A 23,647-nucleotide genomic window follows, 5' to 3' on the forward strand; every position below is an offset into this window, starting at 1 on the left:
TCTTCTGAAACCCCGAGGCATCCATGTCAAACATGGTTGATACTGTTTCCCAGCTCCCACAATGTTTTAGCGCAGCTAGCGTCACGAAAAGTATGTCCTTCGGAGACGTCTTACACTTTTTGTCTCTACCGACGCCCCAATTTGATAAGACACGGTCTTCCGAGAGATCCCAAAGCTTTTCAAACTCAATGGGCGCAAAGTTGTACATTTGAAGCACACGATCGGGGCCTTGCACGCGTAGACACCGGTCATGTACAGGCGAAGCGATAGATAACTCAGCGTCAGAATCGCCGTGTCGGTCTGCTTCAATCTCCATTCGGTTCAGAGCTCGAGACCGAACATCCTCGGCCACAAATAACGCGTCCCAACGCGAGCGAGCATCCTCATCTTCGTCGACTTGTGTGCGTACTGTGCGGTTTCTTGACGGAGCCAGGGTGACAGTCCTTCCCTCAGTTAAATCGGAAATGAGGCTATTCTATTGGATTTTACTGAGTAGCCGGGAGAGTACAGGCTGCGGCGGAGGGTGTAATACATACGCTACTTTCACATTGTAACTAGCAGTTGTAGAGTAAAGATGCGTTGCACAGTATTCTCTCGGCCACATGCTCAAATCAAATTGAGCACCAGCCGTTCTGGATTGCGCTGGTGATACTGCTGGTTCGGCAGTATTACCACATTAGCTCTATTGTTTTGGTAAGCTGGGCTTACAAATTCTAAGCGATTTACCGACTTATCTGTCGGCTAATCGTCGGTTCCACCTTACCCTACCTCTAGCAAGTATTACTGGGCAAAATACTTCTCAGCTGCTCTTACAGTGTACAGAGCAGGGATCATGCTTAGTTTGCTTCCAGACCGTCGACACCGTGATGCTTACCGTATCGATTTATTTTTCGATCTTGCACACAGGACTCTCTCTGAGTGAACCGAGGGCTCACAAACGAACTCTTTCGGTCAGGTTCTAGAACAGCAGTAGGCTTTATGACTGACGAGTATTTGCTCTAGTATATCACTGTGACACAGAAAAAGACGATTGAGATGGAGGGCTGCAAACGCTTGCAGTTGTTTAGTGTCGATAGTGCGAAATCAAGGTATTTGCTCTTGTTCTCTACCGATAGCCTCGTCCACACCGTGCGTCTAATGAACCTGCAGCCTGTAGCACTAGATTAATGCGCTCAGCAGTGCCAACACACGACGCCAACCTTGCCGTCACTCTCACAACTCCATCTCCCTAACGGCTGATTAGTAATACGTTTAGGTAGTCAACGCTAACGACATCTGGTTGGTGGATTTAAACAGATTACGCATTCTCTGATCATTTTATATTGTATTATTAATAACTAAAATTAAGTTGATATTTAATAATATCATTTAGTCTCAGAAGAAAATACTAGGTGACATTTTTAAATTAGCTGGTCTACAGGTGATATTATCACTATATTAACTTCACCGATTTTGGAGTTACCTTTAGGTAAGAAACGTCCTTAAGATGGAAAAAGCATATAATATCATCTAGCATCTAATATTTTTCAAAACGTCAAGCTTATATTATAATATTATGTAAACTTTGAAACTCTGAGCTACTACTGCTATTTAGTGCCGAAAATAGTATTGTTACAATAAAATATCGAATAATATTAATTACCATTGGGTCCTGCTTGCACAGCCCCTTTTCTATTAATAGTATAAGTACGTACCTTTTTGGTGCCTGGGTACCATTAAGTACAATAATATTCCTATTAGAAGTCCCCAAAATCCTGTTTGGGCATCACTTTAGTAAAGGGGAAGCAATTCGCTCGTTCAGGTGCGTTCTTCGTCGACCTCCTACGGTGGCTACAGCGCTTCTTTTGCTCACTCTGTTGGCGTATACGCTTCCTCTGGGTCTAGCAGTCCAGCATCTATGTTTTTCGCTTCGTTGTACCGCTCCTGACGTCCACAATCTTGTCTTCTTTAGGCTATCGGGTGTCATGGCCTCCGCAGGCTTCACGTCGTCCGCCAATGGACGCACAGGCTTCAATCGCAAGCAAGAGCGCAGTAACAGCGGCTTTGGCCTTAAATTGGGCGCCAAGAAGAAGAAAATGACCATTAAACCGTTCAAAGTCACTCCAAAGTTGCCCGAAGCGTTCGAACACGACACCTGGACCAAACTGGAGGCTGCTGTACACGCCGTACACGGCAAACAGATGTCTACGCTAAGTAGAGAAGAGCTCTACCGCTCCGTGGAGGACATGTGCACGTGGAAGATGGCTGCCAGACTCTACACGAGGCTAGAAGAGACGTGCTCGCTTCATATCCGCGAAAGAGTCGAAGATCTCGCACAATACACTGGCGGAGACATGAATCTGTTCCTGGAGGCCGTGCACCGACTCTGGGAGGACCATTGTGAGGACATGCTCGTGATTCGCACCATTTTTCTCTACTTGGACCGCACCTACGTCATGCAGACGCCCCATATCGCCTCCATTTGGGACATGGGGCTCAATTTGGTGCGTGACAATCTGGTGCAACGTCGAAGCCTGGAGACCAAACTCATTGACGCATTATTGGAGCTCGTGGAGCACGAACGCAAGGGAGAAGCCATCAACCGCAGCTACCTGTACAATCTGCTACGTATGTTGCTGTCTTTGCACTTGTATCACGCAGATTTCGAGACACCTTTCTTGATGGCTTCAGAGAGGTTTTATCTGCAAGAAGGAGCCGCCAAAGTCGAGTGTGTGAGTGTCCAGCAGTTCTTAGTGCACGCGGAGAAGCGTCTACATGAGGAGACGGAGCGTGTGAATCACTATTTGGACGCGTCGACCAAGAAACAACTCGTGTCGGTGGTCGAAAACAAGCTGCTGAAGCCTCATGTGGCTACATTGCTGGAGCGAGGCTTCGAAACGTTGATGGAGGAAGGCAGACTCGACGATTTGAAGCGCATGTACGCGCTCTTCGCACGTGTGGAGGCGATTAATGACCTCAAGACGGCGTTCTCGAGTTATATCCAGAAGAACGTGTCCAAGTTGGTGATGGACGATCAACAGGAGAAGACGTTTGTGGAGAAAATACTCAAGCTGAAGGCGGATTTGGACGCTGTACTGAGCGACTCGTTCCAGGCGAACTCGAAGTTTGCGTTCGCTATGAAATCAGCCATGGAGAATGCCATTAACGTGCGAGCGAATCGTCCTGCTGAGCTGGTTGCCAAGTTTGTGGATTCCAAGCTTCGAACGGGGAACAAAGGAGGCTCGGAGGCGGAAGTGGAGAGTCTGCTGGACCGCGTAATGGTCATCTTTCGATACATCCAAGGCAAAGACGTGTTCGAGGCTTTTTACAAGAAAGACCTGGCTAAACGCTTGCTGGTTGGGAAGAGCGCTTCGTTCGACCTGGAGAAACTCATGCTGTCCAAGCTCAAGACGGAATGTGGCAGCTCCTTTACGAACAAGGTGAGAGCTGGCTCTGCTGTGTACCGGTTTATAACCGGTTACTGACTTCTACTGGTTTGTTTCATAGCTCGAGGGAATGTTCAAGGACATCGATCTGTCTCAAAACGTGATGACACAGTTCCAACAACACGCAGCTAGCAGGTTAGTCCCCGTTGCGTGTAAAATATCATGACAAACGCCATTTAATTGCTGTGTTTTACATGTAGAAACGCATTGGAGGCTTTGCACGGGAACCGCGGCGTTCCGGACATGCAGGTTCAGGTTCTGACGACTGGATTCTGGCCTCCATATGCTGCTGTTGAGATCAACCTGCCGGCTGCGTTGCTGCCTCTGAAGGAGATTTTTGACAAGTTTTACTCGTCTAAGTATCAAGGTCGACAGCTGCAGTGGCAACACTCTTTGGCTCAATGTGTGGTCAAGGCGACGTTCCCCTCGGGCAAGAAAGAACTTGTGGTGTCGCTGTATCAGACTGTGGTGTTGCTGTGCTTTAATGGAGCGGACTCGCTGGGCTTTAAGGAGATTAAGGAGCAAGCACGTATCGAAGATGGAGAGCTGAGACGGACGCTGCAGTCTCTGGCGTGTGGGAAGACGCGTGTGCTGCAGAAACAACCGAAGGGGAGGGAGATCAACGATGATGACACGTTCGAATTCAACTCGAAGTTCGCGAACCAGCTGATTCGCATCAAGATTAACTCGATCCAGATGAAGGAGACCAAGAAGGAGAACGAAGACACCCACGAGCGCGTGTTCAGAGACCGTCAGTACCAAGTGGATGCTGCTATTGTGCGCATCATGAAGGCGCGGAAGAAGTTGTCGCACGCGCTGCTGATGACGGAGATCTTCACGCAGGTTCGGTTCCCTGCCAAGGCTGCAGATATCAAGCGTCGTATCGAGAGCCTCATCGACAGAGAGTATCTCGAGCGAGACTCGAGCAACGCCCAGATGTACAACTATTTAGCGTGAGCCCAGTTGGAGGAGAGCGTAGCAGATAAATTGTAAGTTGGGACATAAAAACACTTTAGTGGCTACAGTACATGTACTTCCATGAAGTTTGGCCAATTTTCTGCTTTTACTATTTAAAACTACTACATGTACTTGTATTATGTAGTAGTAGTACTCAAATGAATTTTACTTTATTGCTTTTACTGGAAGTACTTCATGTATCCGGTAGTAAAACGTAGAAAAAAAAACAGTCTTCTGTAGTTCTGTGGATACTCACAGTTAAAAATATGGTTCGTCCTCGCCAGGACCGACACCCAATTTGGGAATGGTTTGTTCTCGCTTGGTCTTGCGAGGTTGGACGCAGTGTTGTTCCTCCGACCAATCTCCAAAATGCCCCCCAGCAAGGACATTAAAGCATCGGCCACACGACCGGCCAAGTTTTCCAAGGCGAAAGTGACATCAAAAACCAAAACAAAGGCCAAAGCCAAGATCAGGGAACCCGAAAAAATAATATGCGTAAAAATTAATCTCAATTTTTTAATTTAATTATTAGTTTATGGCTGCCAGCAACGGGAACGACCCCAATTTTGAGTAATCCTCTAGTCAAGTTACAGCGTGGGGACGCGCTGAACGTCGCGGAAAAATTAGCCTGCGCTGAATTTAGGTCGCCTGATCTCGAACGGTCGTTACTTTTAATTTAGTTTGAATTTGAATCATAAATTTTATTAATGAAATGATGAGAGCAGGACTTGAACCTACATCTTCAGATTATGAGCCTGATAAGTTACCTATTACTCTATCTCATCTTATTACCCATATGTCTCCAGCCAGGCTCCAGATGATAATGTTTCTGAACTACAATCGTGACTTACGAAGTTTTGCAAATAATTGAATTATTAATTTTCTCAGCTCACATCGATGTATTAATCTATTAATAAGTACTGCATTTTCGGGTTCCCTGTCCAAGATCAAGCTCAAAGCCAAGGTTTCTCCGACGAAGGTCAAATGCGCGGCCTCCAGCTACACCCAAAACTACCGATACACCAAAGCCCACATTGTGACAAGACACAGAGCTGCGGCGTCCAAAAGCTCTACTTCTGAAGATCTCGTGACGATCTACGTGTTGGCGCTGACTAAGGGCAAGTATTACGTCGGTAAGACAGCACGCACGAACGTCGATGAGAGACTAGAAGAGCACAAGAAGGGCAAGGGCTCAGCTTGGACGCGACTCCATCGACCCCTTCGAATTGTCGAAATCATCCGAGATGCGGATCCTTTCGACGAGGACAAGTTTACCAAGAAGTGTATGCTCAAGTACGGCGTCGAGAACGTTCGTGGAGGCAGCTACTCGCGCGTGGATTTGACTCGAAGTGAGCTTGACGCAGTGTCGCAACAGCTGCGTGGCAGCACCGACCAGCAGGCATTCCGAAATAATCATTGTATTGCTGCTTCAATACAATAGTTTACACTTAATTATTGATTTTTACAAATTGGATGACTTTTTCCAATTAGTTATTTTGTATTTACAACAAAGTACTTTATTTTTTCGTAAAATCTAGTTTTTTCTGCTTTGTTTTGCGTAAATACAGAATCGAATGGCTGTTAAAACGCGAAAACCTGAGGCGCTCGTCTATCATTTTTGATCTCACCATGGCTCTCGCCAACACCTTCACGACCAAGCAAGTCTGCAGCTACTTTTTTACTGCCAGCTTGGCGACTTCCAGTCGGCCACCATGAAGCTTCAAGACGACAACGTAACGCTTCTCGATGTGCGCGATATCTTTGATGCGCTCATCGAGAAGCATTCCGTTGTGAAAAAGTATCTTGCTGCCGACGCAAATATTGTTAAGGACGTGGACTTCAAGCGAGCGTGCGTTGTAGCCCTGTCAGGCGCCGTGGACGAGCTGACGAACGACCAGGAGCTGATGTTGCAGCCATTTGAGACGATACCCGCAATTACGACACCGGACACCAGGCACGGACGCCCACAGGGCTTTGCCGACAGAGTCTTGGCGACTAGAAAAATGCGGCGCGGTGCAAAGAAGGTATTTGATGGTGTGCTTATCATCCCGCCGACGTCAAACACCGTGGAGCGTCTTTTTAGTGTGGCGAAACATACTCTTTCCCACCATCGCCAGCGTATGCTGCCTATTCACCTTGAAACCGTGTTGTTCCTGAAGATGAATCGGCGTTTCTGGGACGCAAACACTGTAGCAGCTATCGTGAACGCAAAGTAATGTGCAGTGCTGTACATCTAAGTAGTTAATTTTCCTATACTATTGATGTCAATTACTACTATTATTTATTTCTTAAGTTGTAGTTTTTGTAGCAATAGCTTATTTTGGCATGGACCTTCAATATGATTGCAATTGTATTATCGGAATGCCTGCCGACCAGTGCTTCGTGTGCGGAAGTAAGAGCCACTTTGCCGCGCAGTGTCCAGCCAAGAAAGCTGGTGTTGTAGTCGAGGACGATGCCGAGGCGGCGCTCGAGTGTCTGCGCTGCGGTCGTGACAGCCACACGGCCGAGTCGTGCTACGCTAAAAGCCACGCCAACGGGGCAAACTAGTGTCTGCGGTGTGGCCGTGAGGGCCATGAAGAAACGTCGTGTTACGCCAGGACCCACGCCGTATTGGGTGAGATCATCGAGCTAGGCGACGAGATGTCGGTCAGTGAAGGAGAGGACAAAGACTCGATCAGTGACGACGGTGGAGAGAACGAGAAGACACTGGAATGTCTTCGCTGTGGGCGAGGCGGCCACTCAGCCGACTCGTGTTACGCAAAAAACCACGCGAATGTGAAATGTGGTGCCTCCGTTGTGGTCGTGAAGGTCATGTTCACAAAACGTGCTACGCAAAGACCCACGCAACATTGGGTTCGCTACCACGGTCGTAACGGGTAGGGCGAAATACTTGTGAGTCCGTGATCGATTGAAAGTTTTATATGAATACAGTAGATGGATAAAATATCCTTTCGTAGCCAGGGATGCCGAAAATAAATTGGTGCCGCAGCTATTGCAATAAGAAAGCACCAATTATTTATTGGAGGAGGAAGACCAGTTATTTATTTTCGCTCCCGTTGTAGCACCAATAATCTTTTGGGCGGTGTTTAATCGGCCTTACATTCTTTGATACTTGTGCCCTCGCTGTGTACCAATATTGCTGCACCAATAATCTATTTTCGGAGTTGAGGAAGTTCAATAATCTATTTTGGTCTAGTCAGTTCTCTAACCCAATTATTTATTTTCCGCTTTGATTAGCAATAGATAAAAATGCAATATTCGGCTTCTATAGTTATCACGCACATAAACTTGTGACAACCCATCCACGAGTGCTACATGTACGTAAATGTATTTCTGTGCAAGGGCCTTAGCTTTGGGAGCGCTTGATCTGAAAATGACAGGAAGCGTCTCCATGATTGGAAAATTGTAGCTCGGTTGGGGTTCTTTGGTTGCATTGCTTTAATTTAGTGCTGTTAAATCATCCATCGACTCATCTTCGTCATCCTCTTCGGATTCGTCGTCGCGAAGACGGTATTGTAATAGTACAGGATATATTGCTCCAAGCGCTCGTTCTCCATCGGCGGAAGACTACCACATTCAAGCACACAGTAACCATCCGTAAGTGATGCAAAGAACACAATGCAACAAGCGTCTCTGCTGTCGCACCTCACACCCAGTAATTACGAGTTTTCCCGAAATGAAGATTAACAAGGTGCACTTGGGGCGCAGCATGCGATAGATAAGTCCTGGGAACAGCTCCGGTTCGTACTGTTTTCAAGCAAACGTGGAAGATTATCAGAGGATCAGCACACTTAGCAAAAAATGCTACAATGGGCTTACCGTGCTAAAGCGCAGATGGTCTCGCGCCAGGCCTTCCAAACGAACTCTAAAGCACACATCCGCCGATCCCACCACGTTGCGAATGGTGAACGGACTGTTATCACTTGGGAACGACACTTTCTGCAGCACAAACATATCAGAAAAGTAAGAATTGAAAAGAAGAGCAGGTAGTTAGATACCTTCAAAATTGAGACAAGCTTCTCTGCAGCCAGCTTGGCGTCTGCTACGCTCGTGGCACCGATCACTACAAACTGCAAAACTGATCAACACTCAGTTTAAAGCTCTAGATATAGCACGTACGTACCTTTCCGCTCCTGTACAGCAGCACTGTGGCCCGAGGCGCCTGGAAGCGCATTACCAGCGCACTGAAACCCTGTCATAGTAATATTATGCTCTGTTTAGCCACAATAACAGTATATATGATGAGATTAATGCTGGTTACTCGAGGTGCGTAGTCGGCATTGCGCACGAGCAGCGCGAGTTTCTTGATGTCGACGCGGTCGTTGACAAAACCGCTACCGAGAACGTTTCTACGCGTAGATAAGACAGCACAGAGGTAAGGTAAAACAGCTATGAGTTAGAGAATAGCACTGGGTTTACGTACACGACGCGGTAGGCCACACCTTCCTCTGCGAGCTGCGCACGAGACCACGCCGTGTCGTCGTCCTCGTCGCCGCTGCTGCTCCAATTGCTGACGCTCATGGCGGGATAATTAAATTAGGAAATTTCATTGGCTGTCACTAAAACCATGTTTCAGTAGGCGAAAAAGTTTGTTGATGCTAACGAGCTGATGAAAATCCTCTCTGGGCTTTTAAATTAAAATTAAAAGTTTTAATGATGCAAGGTTCGGAAATTCTGCCTTAATTGGAGTCGCGAGGCAGAAAAAGAAGTAGCAAGCTGATCCCGTAACCATCGACGACAAACACAGCAGCCACGATGGCAACCAGAACGTTTCCAAACATTCGTGTCATAACATAGCACATGCGCGCTGATATTGGTGCGCCACCATGCACCGAATGCGTGTCGCGCTGTCAAACAGCTAGAAACGCGAGAGCGTATTTACAAGATTTGCATGGTGTGTGAGCTGGGCTCAGTTCTGCTTTGCGAAGGACTGTCATTAGCAAACTTCCTCGCTCCAGCCCAGCTACCGATCGACGCCTCACTGCCAACATCGTCACCAACCCTTCCACTTTAAATCCATGCAAACCGCCCTCATCCTTGTCGCCAAGCAGACTGCGCTCGCGCTAGCACCGCGCGTTATGTCCATGACCCCAGCTCTTCAGGTCGCCGTCAAGAGCACGCAGCGTACACTAACCACGCAAGCGCAGGAGAACCGACGCCCCGTTCTTTTCCGGTACGGCCTTGGTAATTAAAAAACGACAAACTTGTATTGGATCTGTCTAACTCTATCCTGTAGTAAGGACGACGAGAAGGAAATGCGCAAGCTGTTGCGAAAGTTGCATCTGCAGGCATGCTACAATGACAAGACCGGTTTCCGCAACCAGGTCGAGCACGATAAGCAAACCCTCGGCGAGATACCGGGTCTCGTGCCTGGAGTGGACCTGACGCAGGAGCAAGTGGATGCACTTCTGAACTGGAAGCACCTGCACTAAGGTGACGAGGACTCATGACCTTCGCGAAGGACGGGGGAAGACTGGTGTTCTCTAGCTCTTGACTTTGCAAGGAGTCACGTCAGCTTCAGCGCCTCAGTCATCGCCTGCCTTCCCAAACTCCGATCGGGTTCACCTTCGGCCCCGAGCGGCAGCGTTGTAGTTCCAGGGCCTCGCCTGCACGTACGTGTCCACACATCTCCGCTCTCCTCGCGACGCGGACCCCAACGACGATGCTTTACGTCTGGTAGCAGCATCCTACAACTGATTTTGGCAGTGACCCATCATCTTGTAGCTTTTTTCGATCTAGCTGATCGACTCGGAAATCAATAGATTTTCAGCATGACCGCGAAAGTGGCATTATTCCTGTCCGTCTAGATGTAGTGATTGACACGCTCAACGTGGCATCCGTACTGCACGACTATGCGTGCAGCCCTAAGAAAGATCGTTGACCACTCATGGCGCTGCAGCGTTTTTTGCTGGTGCCAAGTGTTATCACCGTGATGTAATTTACTGGGATGTCTTTGCTAAAGTTCACTTATTTATTCAGCAGCGATTTGGGCCACAACGCGGAGCGCAGCGTTCAAGGCATGAACAAACAGTACGAAGCTGTAGCCTATCACAAGAGCATCAAAAAGTCTTACCAGCATCCGAGCCAGCTCAGGTCAACAGGCGAGAAGAAAATCTGAATGACGCACAAGGGTACTTGAAGTTGCGCGTAAAAAGTTGGCCGTCATTTTTACTGCGACACTTTGCACCGACTAGACCTTTATTTCCGAAACACATCCGGTGCAATACCGGAATTTACGTGTTTTCTGCAGCCGTGTAAAAAGTACCTTTCAAGTCAAAACCGTAAGAAGTTTTACCGTTCTTACTAAGAACGGCGGAAGGCGTAAAATCTCGCACAAGACATTTGAAACCGTCGCTTTGCTCACAATATTGTAAGCAATAGCGCGCTTTAACTGGGACACTGATTTGATGCCAAACTGGTCAATTCTGTTGGTGCTGCAGACTTTTTACGGGCCACTGGTTGCACAAAATTGATCGGTTGCAAAAATACCGTTAATTCCGGTACATCAAATCAGGAAATTGAAAGCTGTCCCGCAGCAATCGCCCCAGCGTTTTTACGTAAAAAGATGTCTACTTGAAGCGTGCGGCGGCTCGTGTCTTTGCAGCTTGCGGCTCCAAAGGGGGAACCATAAACCGCCAGTACAGAACATCAAAAGAACTTCACCATGCTTGCCATCCGTCGTGCTGCTGCTGCCGTTCCCAAGCGCGCCTTCGCGTCGCCCGCCCAGGCCATGGGCTTCAGTGATATTAAGGACAAGGAAAAAGCCGCTGAAGCTGTCTTCTTCAAGTACGTCCTTACAAATGGCAAGTATAATTTGAAGATTAGATCTGGAGATCCTAACTTTTTGTGATTTGTTTACTGCAGCAAGCAGGACGAGAAGGCGCTGCGCAAGCTGTTGCAAAAGATGAAGGGTCAGACTGACGTCGCGGATAAGGAAGGCTCCAAGCACCACGTTGAGCACGACAGGAAGGGCCTGAAGAGCATCCCTGGCCTCAATTTGAACGAGGAACAGGTCAACGCGCTGCTCAAGTGGAAGCACCAGCAGTAGGTCGCTGGACAGGCCGCTGCCCCCATTTGTCGTCCTCGTGTCCTCTCGTCAGGCTTAAAAAAACCACCGATCTCTTTATCATTTCGACTCCAACTCGAAAACTGTAAAGCAGTCACAACAGCAACAGGAACAATCATCCAACGGTTCAACCTGTTGGTCTCGTCGACTCGCGCTTTTGTATCTTGTGCTTAGCTGCACGATCTACAACATATATTAGGGATGGGGTTACTACGAGAAGAAACGAGCGAAAGAACAGGACGGTGATAAACAGAAGCAGCAGCCGCGAACAAAGCATACGACACTACAGCATACCCCAACAAAACAATAAGAAAAACTAATTAACCGATCTGACCTCGATCCGCAGAGAGCTGTCGTGTACCCGTGTGTATTGTAACTACCGTAAGGTTTAACCCCCATTTATTGCGACCGGCCTCGACGTAGTATTTGAAGCTTGTCGCCCTGCCACTGCTGTTTTTTCGGTGTCAATAGCTGGCCGTGACCACTCCAGATTGTAAGAATGTCGATGATTTAGCTTGATAAATGAACGCGCTCAACACGACTCGAAGTTTGTAATCTCAGCCTTGACCTTGTCAAGCTCCGAAGCGATCTCGGTACGCTGCTGACGCGCGGTCTCAAGCATTTGCTTGAAGCGATTCTGACATAGGGATGGCAAGGTAAGTGAGTACACATGAGCAAATATAAAAAAGCAGTGCACAAAGAGCTTTACCTTGACGATAATGTTGGAGTTGGCGTCAACCTTGGCATTGAGGTCGCTAATGTCACGATCAGCATCACGCACAGACTTCTGAAGCCGATCGCGAATGGGTAGCAGTTTGAGGTATTCCGGATCAGTCAAGTACGCCTTCTGGCGAGGCGGAGACGCCGGTTTAGTGTCCATTCCGTCGAGGATGTCGTCCTCCAGCATGTCCACTTCTTTGTCTTCGTCGTTGTCCCGACTAGCTTGCGAGTTCAGCTGCATGGGAGACAGTCTGGGACTTGGTGTGGGTGCGAACGTAGGTGAACGCTGGACTGATGCTCGTCCGTCCGTCTGGGACTCAGCCTCAGAGCCTGCGTCTGTGGCAAGTGGCGTATTCATGATCGACGCATTGGCTGTACCTGGCACGGTGCTGCTTCCAGCACTCGGTGGTAATAATTTCTGCTTCTTTGTAGACGGCTCTTCCGACAGAGTCAAGTACTCGGGGTGCTCGCGAATGAGCTCCATCTCGTCCGTCACAGTAATTCCACCAGGATGCTCCTCGTCTGTCATCCAGTCGTAAAAATCCACCAGCTCCTCATGAACGTCTTCAACAACACCGCCAGCGATAATTTTGACTAAATCTTCTTCTACCCGAGACACATCAGGTTTCTAGCAACAACAAAAAACAACTTTTTAAGTCGCCAAAGATCACAACGAAAAAACGTTGCTGATCCTTTCAAACATACCGGAAACGGTGTGGTCTTCTTGGTTTTCTCGTACTTGCGCTTGACGACGTTGGTGTTTGGGGGTGTTACTCCGTTCGGCACTTCCTCTCGCATCTCCAGCAGCTTTTTCTCTTCCTCTTTATCCGTCACCACGAAGATCTACGGAATTGGCAGACATTGGCATATTATTCCATAGCATTCGTCAATTCGCGCTACTAAGGCCGCCATAACTTCTGTAAAAGCTTCGCACCTGTCCTATTTCGCCGCTTTTGTAGAAAAAGTTATCGTCGTAAGTCTTGTGCGTCTCCAAAATTGTCGGCAATTGCGCTGCAAGTCCGCAAGTTCAGCAGCTCACAACTATCTCAGCCTGTTGGTTGCTTATTGCAGCTAATAACGCACCGATTTTTGCAGGATACTTCTTGCCATTCACATGCAGCGTAAAGTGTTTGTTATCCGCTGGAAAAATACATCGAAACAGGGCCGCAATTTATCAAACCCCGAAAACTTCCGACTTATTTCCCCGCTTCTACCGTGTAAAAACGCCCAAGAACAGCGAGCACGCACCTCCTGCCACCATGTCCACGTCCGCCGAGTCGCCATTCGCGATACCTTCGCGCACCTCCTGCGCCAGGCGCTTCGGAAGCTGCAGAAGGTATTGTTCCATCTTGCTCTACACAATCGAAGGGTTACGCAGAGTACCTCGCTGCCACCCTGTGTGCACCACATAACTTGTCTCCAGAGTAAACAAAACCACCACTCTGCTTAATGTGTGTTCACTCACACCAATAAAAAACGACCCTTTACCTTGGTCACTTCCGCAGTCGCCTTCAAGCCCGCACTCAAAGTGATGGCTGGCAAGCTTCAGGTGACGAAGGCGCAAGCGGTGGCGGACGATGAGAAGCGTCCTCTTCTCAAGGACATACATGTGTCTGTGAATCGCCACGATCCTTCTTCTAGCGCGCTCTCGGGCCTGGGCGACCGGTACCCGTCTCAGGATGCAACTTGCATCTCCTCGGCTCTCTTCTCGTGGGTGACGCCGCTCATGGAACTGGGCAACCAGCGTCCGTTAGAGCACGACGATTTGTATCTTCTAGACCCAGCCAACCGTGCGCACGAGGTGTCTACAGATTTCCAGGAGGCCTGGAAGAAGCAGTGCAGCAAACCCGGCAGCAAACCCAGTCTAACCTGGACTCTGGCATCTTGTTTCGGTGCGCAGATCGCCAAGGCTGGTCTGCTAAAGCTGATCCATGACTCTCTACAATTCGTAGGGCCTATGTTGATCAAAGAGATCATTGCCTATCTTCAGAACCCAGACGCTCCTCTGAGTGAAGGTCTTGTCTATGCAGGCATTGTGTTTGTGTCGGGCGTGATGCAATCATTCCTGTTGAGAAACTACTTCTTCCATTGCTTTGAGGCAGGTATGAGAGTGAGGTCCGCTGTGTGCACTGCAGTGTACACCAAGAGCTTGGTGTTGTCTGCTGCGGCGAGACAGAAGAAGACGACGGGAGAGATCACGAATCTCATGAGCATCGATGCCCAGAGACTACAGGAGCTCTCGACGTATATCAACAGCGTGTGGTTCTCCATTTTCCAGATTGTGGTGGCCTGTTATTTGCTGTGGAAGCAGATCGGCCCCGCCACGTTCGCTGGTGTGGCTGTGATCATCTTGATGCTACCAGTCACTGCGGGGATTTCGAAGCTGATGCGACGATTGCAGCTGAAGCTTATGGAGGTGAAGGATGAACGGATCAAGATTTGCAACGAAGTGTTAGCTGGCATGAAGGTGATCAAGTTGCAAGCGTGGGAGCACTCGTTCACCAAGCGCGTGCTGGAGTACCGAAGCGAGGAGCTCAGTAAGCTGCGTACGTACATTTACGCGCGTAGTGGATCCATGACGCTCTTCTCGGCGATACCGTCGCTTGTTACAGTGGCAAGTTTTTACACCTTTGTTAAGCTGGGCAACACGCTGGATGTGGGCACTGCGCTGACGTCGCTGGCGCTGTTTAATATTCTCCGTTTCCCACTGTTCATGCTGCCACAAGTGCTGAACTCGATTGTCGAGGCTAGTGTGAGTATTGACCGCTTGAGATCGTACTTCCAGGAAGAGGAACGAGAACAGGTGGGGCCTGGAGATCTCGACGGCGTGGGTGTTCGTGTGAACAACGCTGATTTCATGTGGGACACAGCACCAAAGACGTCGCCAACTTCAGACGCTTCGACAGTATCGAAGGAAGAGGACAGCTTGTTGCAGGAGGACTCGATCTTGGACAAGGAAGCCTTGGGAGGGGACAGTCTGCCTGTTCTGCAGAGTGTATCGTTGGAAGCTCGTCCCGGTGACCTGATTGCTGTGGTTGGTCACGTGGGTGCCGGTAAATCAACGCTTCTTAGTGGAATTCTGGGCGATGCCCGATGCAGTCGCGGTGACGTGAGTCTACGGGGATCTGTGGCCTATGTTTCGCAGCAGCCGTTCATTCAGAACGCTACTGTTCGTGAGAACATTTGCTTTGGCCTCCCGTTTAACGAGGCGAAGTATGCCGAGGCGCTACGTGTTAGCTCTATGCAGAAGGATCTGACTGTGCTGCCAGGAGGGGATATGACGGAGATTGGCGAGAAGGGTATTAACCTCAGTGGCGGACAGCGCACTCGTGTGGCTCTCGCTCGCGCTGTGTACCAGGATGCCGATATCTATCTGTTGGACGACATTTTGTCTGCTGTTGACAGCCACGTTGGCCACGACATCTTCAAGGAATGCATCAAGACTTGCCTCAAGGACAAACTTGTGGTGCTTGTTACGCATGGCTTGACGTTTCTGAGCGAGTGTGGCAAGATTGTGGTGCTGGAAAACGGTGTGATTATGGAGAATGGCTCCTACGAAGACCTGATGGAGAAGGATGGTGGCCTTCTCATGGATCTTGTGGCGAAGTACAAAGACCAAGACGCACAGCAAGATTCTCCCACGATTGAAGATGAAATCTCGGTGGATGAGTTGGAAGAGGATGAAGAAGACAACCCGACGCCTGAACGTCTTGCTCGGAGAATGAGTCGCTCGTCTGTGCGCAGTGAGCGTTCGCTGAGTGAAGCAGGTATGGAAGCGCAGCTGATGACCGACGAGGATCGATCTGTGGGCGACGTGGCGTGGCAAGTTTACAAGACCTGGATCATGGCGTTCGGCGGTATTTTCGCTGGTCTCGTCGTGATAGTCATCTTCATCGCCACTCAGTTTGTTAACCTGCTGTCGACATGGTGGCTTTCGTTCTGGTCGGAGCACTCTCAACCTAAGGACGGCCCTGCCGACAAGGAGTCAGAGATGTTTTACGTGTACATCTACATGGCTCTTAATCTGGTATACGCTGTGGCTCTGTACATCCGTGCTATTACGACCTACAAGGGCGGTTTGCGTGCGAGTAAGTCGCTGTTCCAGAACCTTCTTGCTCGCATTCTACGTGCCCCTACTTCGTTCTTTGACACGACGCCTACCGGTCGTATCGTCAACCGTTTGTCCAAGGACGTGTACACCGTTGACGAGAGCATTCCTGCCACTTGGAGTATGCTCCTCAATACGTTTATCAGTGTGTTGGTGACGCTCGCGACTATCTCGTATGTGACGCCGATCTTCATGGTCATTCTGTTGCCTGTACTGGTGGGGTACTACATTTCACAGCGATACTTCATCAAGTCGTCGCGTGAACTGCAGCGTTTGGATTCTATCAGCCGTTCTCCCGTGTTTGCTTTGCTGTCCGAGACGTTGGACGGCTTGCCGACGATTCGTGCCTACCGTGCGGAGACCCAATTTTCGACGAAGAATGAGGAGTTGATCGACCGAAACCAGCGCGCTTACTTTCTTAACTTTGCAGTCAATTGCTGGCTAGCGCTTCGTCTCGAATTCGCAGGTACGCTTATTGCAGCCTTTGCTGCTTTAACTGCCGTGTTGGCGCACAGTTCAGATCCAGAACGCGGAGCAGCTTTCGCTGGTCTTGCAGGCGTCTCTCTTACGTACGCGTTTAGCGTCACCCAGTCGCTTAACTGGTCTGTTCGGATGCTCAGTCAGCTTCAGACGCAGATGGTTTCAGTCGAGCGTATCAAGAACTACACCGTCATGGACGTGGAAGCAGAGCTCACTAGTGTGGGTAAGCTTCCTCCGGCTCAAGAGTGGCCTTCAGCTGGAGCTATCGAGTTCCGCAATGTCAATCTGCGATACCGTCCCGGTTTGCCGCGTGTATTGCGTAACTTATCGCTCTCGATCCGCCCTCAGGAGAAGATTGGAATTGTGGGTCGCACAGGTGCTGGCAAGTCGAGCCTCGTTGTGGCTCTTATGCGTCTGGTGGAGTTGGACAGCGGCTCTATTGTCATTGACGGGCTGGATATCAGCACCATCGGACTGCACGAGCTACGCAACAAAATCTCCATCATCCCGCAGGACCCCGTACTCTTCTCAGGAACGGTGCGCAGCAACGTTGATCCGTTTGACCAGTACACGGACGAGCAGATCTGGACGTCACTACGTCGAGCTCACCTCGCGCATGTGGTGTCGGCGCTGGATGGCCCTGTGGATGAGAAGGGCTCGAATTTCAGCGTGGGTGAACGGCAACTACTGTGTATTGCTCGAGCGTTGCTCAAGCGCTCCCGTATCATCCTCATGGACGAAGCCACCGCGTCCATCGACACGGAGACAGATCGTAAGATCCAACGCAGCATCCGCGAGGAGTTCCGGGACTGCACTTGCCTCACGATCGCGCACCGTATCAATACGATCCTCGACGCAGACCGCATCTTGGTTATGGAGCGTGGGGCAGTTGGAGAATTCGATACTCCCAAGGCGCTACAGAAGAAGCAGGACGGCTTGTTCAAGGCACTTGTGGAGCACTGGAAGAACGAAGGTAAGTAAGCCTCAACATGCATTCTACACGCTTGGAAGTGTCCTACGAGGGGTGCCGTGGACATTTATAAATGCAAAACAATACATGATTCGATGATTCCTTTCGGGCGGATATTTTGAGCTAATCTGTTACAGAACACGTGAAGCTGAAGACTCAAGGACGTTATGACTGTGAACACTGAAGACGAGGAATGTGATGCTGGACAAGACGTGTGCTCAGATGTGAATGAAGCAGTTTATCTCCTGACCATGAGAGATCCTGTAGTGTTTGACCATGCAACGTTGAAGTGGAAGTGTGCCATTCCTACTAAGACGAGGATTGAAACGCGTTTTGGCAAGGTACGTTAAGGCAATTGCTCCATATTTGAGCTAGCTGATTGTTAACGGAGTGGAAAGGTTGTTTGCTTGGTAGTTCGCAGCCACGATGGAGCTTTAGTCTGCTCGCACCCGTCCGGCACAGCCTACTTAACGGTTGGCTGAGCTTAATCGTTCTGTGGAGAGCTGCGAGCTAACTTTTTGTCGTGATTCCGCTACAGGGGTTCAACATCGTGGATACTCGTGAGGTATCTAGCTCCACTCCGAAATTTCTAACCTTCGCCAAGTTTTCTAGATGCTCTTGATGAATGGCAGGGTAGTTTTAAGGATTCATCGATGGTGTTGTCCACTGCATATGACAACGCAGCTGAAGGAAGAATATTCGAGTCAAAAACCTCTAAACCAGTCCGAGTTCTAGACCTTCGAGGTAGTCACGTTGATTTGGAGATCGTGACACAACTCAGTCGAGGTCTTGCAACCGATGTGAGCCAACTTCATTGTGTTTGATATTAAAAGCTAAGACTGACGACGTATTTATTGAAGCGCTTTATAACGACGTTGTCGTTGAGTGGAAATCATCTTGAGGATGGCGACATTGCTCTGCTGGCTAGCGCATTGATACACAATGGCTGTTTGGTAGAACTCACACTCAGCTATAATGTCATCGGAGAGATCGGATCAACCGCGTTAGCCAAAGCTTTAGCGACGAACTCGCGTCTTCAAGTGCTTGATTTAATGCACAACCGGATCGGTAAAGACGGCATCACTCCATGGCTAGGGGATACCATGCGCGTCAACTATGCACTCCGCGAACTCAAACTCAGTCATAATGCGATCGGAGACCAGAAAACCGCTGAGCTACTTCAGTCATTAGCACCAAAACCTTTAACGGAGGAAGAAAAACTCAAAGCTTGCCTTGCCAATCGAAGACACACGACAATGCCCCATAAATCGCCAGAGGCTCAAACAGATAGCGAACCGTTCAACTCAACATTGAGATCTTTATTGCTAAGCAACACTGGCATATCGGACGAGGCTTCGACACATCTTGCGCATATGCTGAGCCACACGCGATCTCTGACGCACTTGGACATCTCCTGCAACAATTTCACAAGTGAAGGAAACGTGAATATTGCTCAAGGGATGCAGCGAAATGCAACCTTACGATATCTGAATTATCGTGAGAACAAACTGGATGAAGTAGCAGCTCTTGCAATTCTACGTGCGCTCAAAACTTGTTCCTTTCTGGAGACTGCTCTCTTTCAAGACTGCTTTGGAGGTGAATCGACTGTGGGAAGTGCATTAGGCCAGCTCCTGAGTACTGCAGACTCGCTTGTTTCCCTCGATTTGGTGAGTTTTTTTCCACAGCAATAGTTGTGAACTCCATCTGATCATGCAGTTATACTACAGAGCCACTGCTCTTTAGAACCTCCTGGCGTTGTAGATTTCTACTACGCTCTCGCTGAGAATACCAGTCTTCGTAGTATTGATCTGGTAAGAACACTCGACCAGTAACTTATGTGATTTTTATTCTTTGACTCAGGTTGTCTGGACGTTGTATTAATAGACGTGCTCAGGTCTCAAATCGGACAGCGCCGCAGGAATTCTGGCAAAATCACTTCAACAAAACTCCACGTTGACATTTATCAATCTAGCCTACAACGAAATCACCTTACGAGGGTGCAAAGTACTTCGAGATGGCGTTGCAGGTCGAAGTGAAACGGCAGCTCGACTGGTCATGTCGTTAGAAGGCAACTCGGGTGAAAAATGCCCCACTGGCACCGTTATCACGGGCGGAACGCGACCTGTGAGGCCACAGCTCGTCAACTAGAAATGTCCAGCTGTTGCTGTTGCCGTTGCCTTGATTCAAACAAGTTGATTGGGCCAAGTCCCAAGTTGCATACAATCTACTCGTAATTGAAGTTGACCCACTTTGCTGAACTGATGCGTCCAAATTGGCAAAGAGGTGTGTGTGTGTTTATGCGTTGCAGTTTGCTGGACCTGATTTTATCATTGTGCGTGTACGAATCGTGGGAACAGCGATCGTAATGTACGGAAGCTGGTCGGGGGAGCTGCAATTTGGAACCAGCAAATATAAAACCTTTAGTAACATAACTGTAGCTTGCAGCATTTGCAGCTCTTGTATAAGTGCGGGGAGGGGGGCCAGGCCGGATGTGACAGTCGAACCGACATGCATCGACTGTCGATGCATCGGCAAGCTGTTGATTGCAATTGTGACCAGCACCAGTGGTGCCACCAGTGGTGCCACCACTGGTGCAACCAGCATTAGTTGAAACTTGTTCGAGGGTTGATTGCAAATGTGACCAATACCAGTGGTACACCAGCTTGGTGTACCTAGCTTACCAAGGGCAAATTATTCTTGCTACAACGATGCTGCAATAAGTCGGGAAACCTTCACTCACCGACCCGTTTTCTTCTGCGATGCAATGTGTGCTGGTCCTACTGTACCTTAGAGATCCGGCACCAATTGCACCTTATTAATACAAAGCACTGCAAGCTTACGAATCGTCTTCTCCAGTCCGACGATGCGACACCCGTTAAGCAGTGGAAGGCGTACATGTACAAGGTTGCTAAAAGCGATTTGATATTTGACTTCGCTAATGTACATTTTCGGTAGCCAAGGTTAGCTAATCAGGGATGCCGAAAAATAAATTGGTGCTGCAATTATTGCAATAAGAAAGCACCAATTATTTATTGGAGGCTTTGTAAAGAGGAATTCCAATTATTTATTTTCGCTTCGTTGTAGCACCAATAATCTATTGGGCCAGCCATACATTCTTTAGTACTTATGCCCTCGCTGTGTACCAATATTGCTGCACCAATAATCTATTTTCTGAGTTGAGGAAGCTCAATAATCTATTTCGGTCTTGCCAGCTTGATTAGCAATAGATAAAAATGCAATATTCGGCATCCCTGTAGCTAATGCAAGCTAGATCGGCACGCGCCGCACTCGCACCGTGAAAAGTGGCCACAAGAGAAGTCGTCAAACGCGAGGGCTATCTCCTGAACTTCTTCATCCGAAGTGAGAGATGCCGACGTCGACAAGCGCTCAAAATTGCTGGGAGATAGCGATAGCGAAGACGTTGAAGACGTCGCCGTGGACGAGTGTATAATGGACAAATCTTTGCCCAAGCTGTTGCTAGACACGAACATCGTAAAGACCTTGCTAACATCTTCTCTCATCCTGGAGCAGCCGAGGTTCCCGTGGTTCACTAGAGACGCCTTCACTGTGTTGAGCATACGCAACAATGCAGCTCGAGTGCCCTCCACTCCTGTTGGGCAACCCCTGCAGAACAGCGAGGCTCTAGGAAAGTGGTGTTTGATTACGTTACCCAGCCACCTGCACTCGGAATTGCACCGATGGCCAAGTCGTAGAGCCAACACTAACCTCCGGCGCAGGTCGCGGTATTTGTCGAAACTCCGAGAAATTGTCCATGCCGTGGTCTCATTCTTGGAGGTTTGGTAGATCATGTGCAGTTCGTATTGCACATTGCGCTTGCCCAGTCCGTGCCGGGTGTCGACGGATGAAGACATTTCGAGCGTCAGGTGCTCGAGCCAAGCCACCGATTCGGGTAGAGCCGACGGTGTCGTTGACAGTTGTCGGGCACTTGCGAACATTTCAATTCTTGAAACAGCGCTTCGCCTCGCCGGTTTGGAGTAAATTGAGGAATGACGAAGGTAAGCAGGTAGGCATTTAAGCGATATGCGGAGCTGCACCCCACACTTACGCGTCAATCCCGTGCGTTGAGCTTCGTGCTCATAATCCGGAGGACATAGAGTGTAGATGATCTGGTCCACCCAACTTCGATTGCCTGCACGATTGCGCGCGCGTCAGCAGGAGCGTCATTGTTGGGCAAACAATGTTGGCATCAGCTTGGCGTTTTTATGCTTTTCCGGTAGAACGTGGAACTTCGATTCGTCTGCGATTTGCTTTCGAGCAAATTTTCTGCCAGCGAGAGTCTCGAGCTTGACTCGCGTCCAAACATAAGCTCGGGAAAACGCAGCAGTACAATCAACGTGTACCTCGCCGTCACCGTGAGACTCTGGCGTACGATGTGTACGGTACAGTACATGTACGTTTGCCCACCGATACTCGCGAATTTTTCCACCGAAGTTTGACTGTCACGATGCGGTTTAAGCTAAACATTAACGACGTTTCTCATTTCCTACAACTTAACATCCGTATTGGAAGCGTTATGACTCACCGCTAATGATTAAACAGGTAGGGAAAAGATTGGAATTACAGTACAGTACTCAAAACATTGCAGTCCAGGTATTTATGTTGTACTTCTTTGTTGCGGCAAGCGCACACTCAACTCGAATTATACAAGTGCTGTTCCGGTACTTTATTACACTGTACGAATATCAAGCGCTCCCTTTTGCCTTAAAAGCACAAGCATGAAGCTTGTTCATCTGCAAATTTGTTCTTCAGGTTGACTCCACAGAGGACACTGGATTGGCCTGAGAATGTAGCAAGTACAAATACACAAACTTGGCTGTAGCTACATGTAATACCGTATAACGATTGCCATATCCTGCAAATTACCATCACCGGGAACCACCTCGCCGCAATCTGGCTGAAGTCGGGTCTTCTGTATATCTATTGGTTAAAACAAGTAATTTATCTCGAGAGCCTCAAAAATCCTTCGAACGTCTAGCAACCAAACAAACAAAATGGCAGCGGAGTCCCGCATGAACGTCTTAATGGAGGGGTCCATTCATCAGACCTTCGTACAGACTGCATAAATTCGGTCTGTGAATACTGTGAGGGCATACACGATCAAGCAGGCCGAGTACATACAAGATCAAGCAGGCCGAGTACAAGCAGTGGTGTGATGACAAGGGCGACGCATTCCGTGATCTCACAAAATACATTGTTACCGGCGCTAAACTGGACCTGTGTCCGAAAGAAACGGTAATTGGACGTGCCAAGCGCAACAACCGTCGGAAAGAGGATAATGTTCAGGAGCAGCAAGCTTCCGGTGAGGGGGAAATCCAGTCCGCAAGGGCCGAAATGATAGGAAAAGCGGTTGTGAACGGCTATATAGCGGCAATAGTGGACTTATGGCAAGCAACAGCAGAAGCGCTCTGGGGTCAATAGCCATCCGTCTCCGCGTGACGACGCAGTCACAGCACTAGTGAAGATGGTGCAATTTAATGAAGGAGATCGCAAGCGCAAAAAAAATGCCGATAGGGAGTCGACACTTTGTTAGACGGATACATGTACACAACCATCGATAAAATTCAGAGCATTGCATCATACCTTTGGATTGTGAGACGAGACCATGGTACCTATTTGCGGAACCTACTTGCATTTTTCTCTCTCGTTATGCTCTTATACGAGGAAAGCCAGCCAGAAAAATGGAACTGGCAGATCTGCACACCGTTAGGCTCGAAAACGAAGGCTATTGTCCATGCCGTGCATTGGTCTTGGTGATGAAACAAACCAATTTGGGCACATTGAAGTCGGTGCGAGCATGCGAAATAAGAGCGTGAGAATATGTCCACATGGGCTCTTTGGGCTTTATCTGTTTTGGAGCTGGCATATGGATAACGAGAGTATACCAGACTATTCCACGTCTA

At 48.8% G+C, this 23,647-nt stretch overlaps 7 protein-coding genes and 1 non-coding gene across 8 annotated transcripts; 4 read left to right on the forward strand and 4 right to left on the reverse strand.

The window, feature by feature from the left end:
• Positions 1-1,964: 1,964 nt before the first annotated feature.
• On the forward strand, positions 1,965-5,823 carry PITG_06199 (Cullin family protein, putative; the record flags this gene model as incomplete). Its single annotated transcript, XM_002998321.1, has 6 exons — positions 1,965-3,419; positions 3,487-3,560; positions 3,626-4,378; positions 4,667-4,877; positions 4,915-4,952; positions 5,301-5,823. The coding sequence occupies 6 exons, from the start codon at positions 1,965-1,967 to the stop codon at positions 5,821-5,823; spliced, it is 3,054 nt and encodes a 1,017-aa protein (XP_002998367.1).
• PITG_26419 lies at positions 5,096-5,167 on the reverse strand. The gene has a single exon. It is a non-coding gene; the product is annotated as a tRNA-Met (tRNA).
• A 1,979-nt stretch (positions 5,824-7,802) lies between the features above and the next one.
• Positions 7,803-8,903, reverse strand: PITG_06201 (TATA-box-binding protein; the record flags this gene model as incomplete). Its single annotated transcript, XM_002998322.1, has 7 exons — positions 7,803-7,949; positions 8,028-8,129; positions 8,202-8,321; positions 8,381-8,452; positions 8,506-8,574; positions 8,644-8,716; positions 8,806-8,903. The coding sequence occupies 7 exons, from the start codon at positions 8,901-8,903 to the stop codon at positions 7,821-7,823; spliced, it is 663 nt and encodes a 220-aa protein (XP_002998368.1).
• A 444-nt stretch (positions 8,904-9,347) lies between these two features.
• On the forward strand, positions 9,348-10,165 carry PITG_06202 (uncharacterized protein; the record flags this gene model as incomplete). The annotated part of the gene is made up of 2 exons (XM_002998323.1): positions 9,348-9,555; positions 9,619-10,165. The coding sequence occupies 2 exons, from the start codon at positions 9,401-9,403 to the stop codon at positions 9,812-9,814; spliced, it is 351 nt and encodes a 116-aa protein (XP_002998369.1).
• An 860-nt stretch (positions 10,166-11,025) lies between these two features.
• PITG_06203 (uncharacterized protein) lies at positions 11,026-11,789 on the forward strand (the record flags this gene model as incomplete). Its single annotated transcript, XM_002998324.1, has 2 exons — positions 11,026-11,168; positions 11,247-11,789. The coding sequence occupies 2 exons, from the start codon at positions 11,047-11,049 to the stop codon at positions 11,428-11,430; spliced, it is 306 nt and encodes a 101-aa protein (XP_002998370.1).
• On the reverse strand, positions 11,289-13,536 carry PITG_06204 (uncharacterized protein; the record flags this gene model as incomplete). The annotated part of the gene is made up of 6 exons (XM_002998325.1): positions 11,289-12,085; positions 12,158-12,796; positions 12,874-13,011; positions 13,103-13,179; positions 13,252-13,308; positions 13,417-13,536. 6 exons carry the CDS (start codon positions 13,514-13,516, stop codon positions 11,981-11,983), a joined length of 1,116 nt encoding a protein of 371 aa, XP_002998371.1.
• A 163-nt stretch (positions 13,537-13,699) lies between these two features.
• On the forward strand, positions 13,700-19,874 carry PITG_06205 (ATP-binding Cassette (ABC) Superfamily; the record flags this gene model as incomplete). Its single annotated transcript, XM_002998326.1, has 7 exons — positions 13,700-17,729; positions 17,994-18,067; positions 18,265-18,291; positions 18,359-18,512; positions 18,684-19,393; positions 19,454-19,537; positions 19,611-19,874. The coding sequence occupies 7 exons, from the start codon at positions 13,700-13,702 to the stop codon at positions 19,872-19,874; spliced, it is 5,343 nt and encodes a 1,780-aa protein (XP_002998372.1).
• Positions 19,875-20,983: 1,109 nt separating this feature from the next.
• On the reverse strand, positions 20,984-21,682 carry PITG_06206 (uncharacterized protein; the record flags this gene model as incomplete). Its single annotated transcript, XM_002998327.1, has 1 exon — positions 20,984-21,682. One exon carries the CDS (start codon positions 21,680-21,682, stop codon positions 20,984-20,986), a length of 699 nt encoding a protein of 232 aa, XP_002998373.1.
• Positions 21,683-23,647: the final 1,965 nt, after the last annotated feature.

Source organism: Phytophthora infestans, genomic scaffold, assembly GCF_000142945.1.
Source record: "Phytophthora infestans T30-4 supercont1.8 genomic scaffold, whole genome shotgun sequence".
Lineage (NCBI taxonomy): Eukaryota > Oomycota > Peronosporomycetes > Peronosporales > Peronosporaceae > Phytophthora > Phytophthora infestans.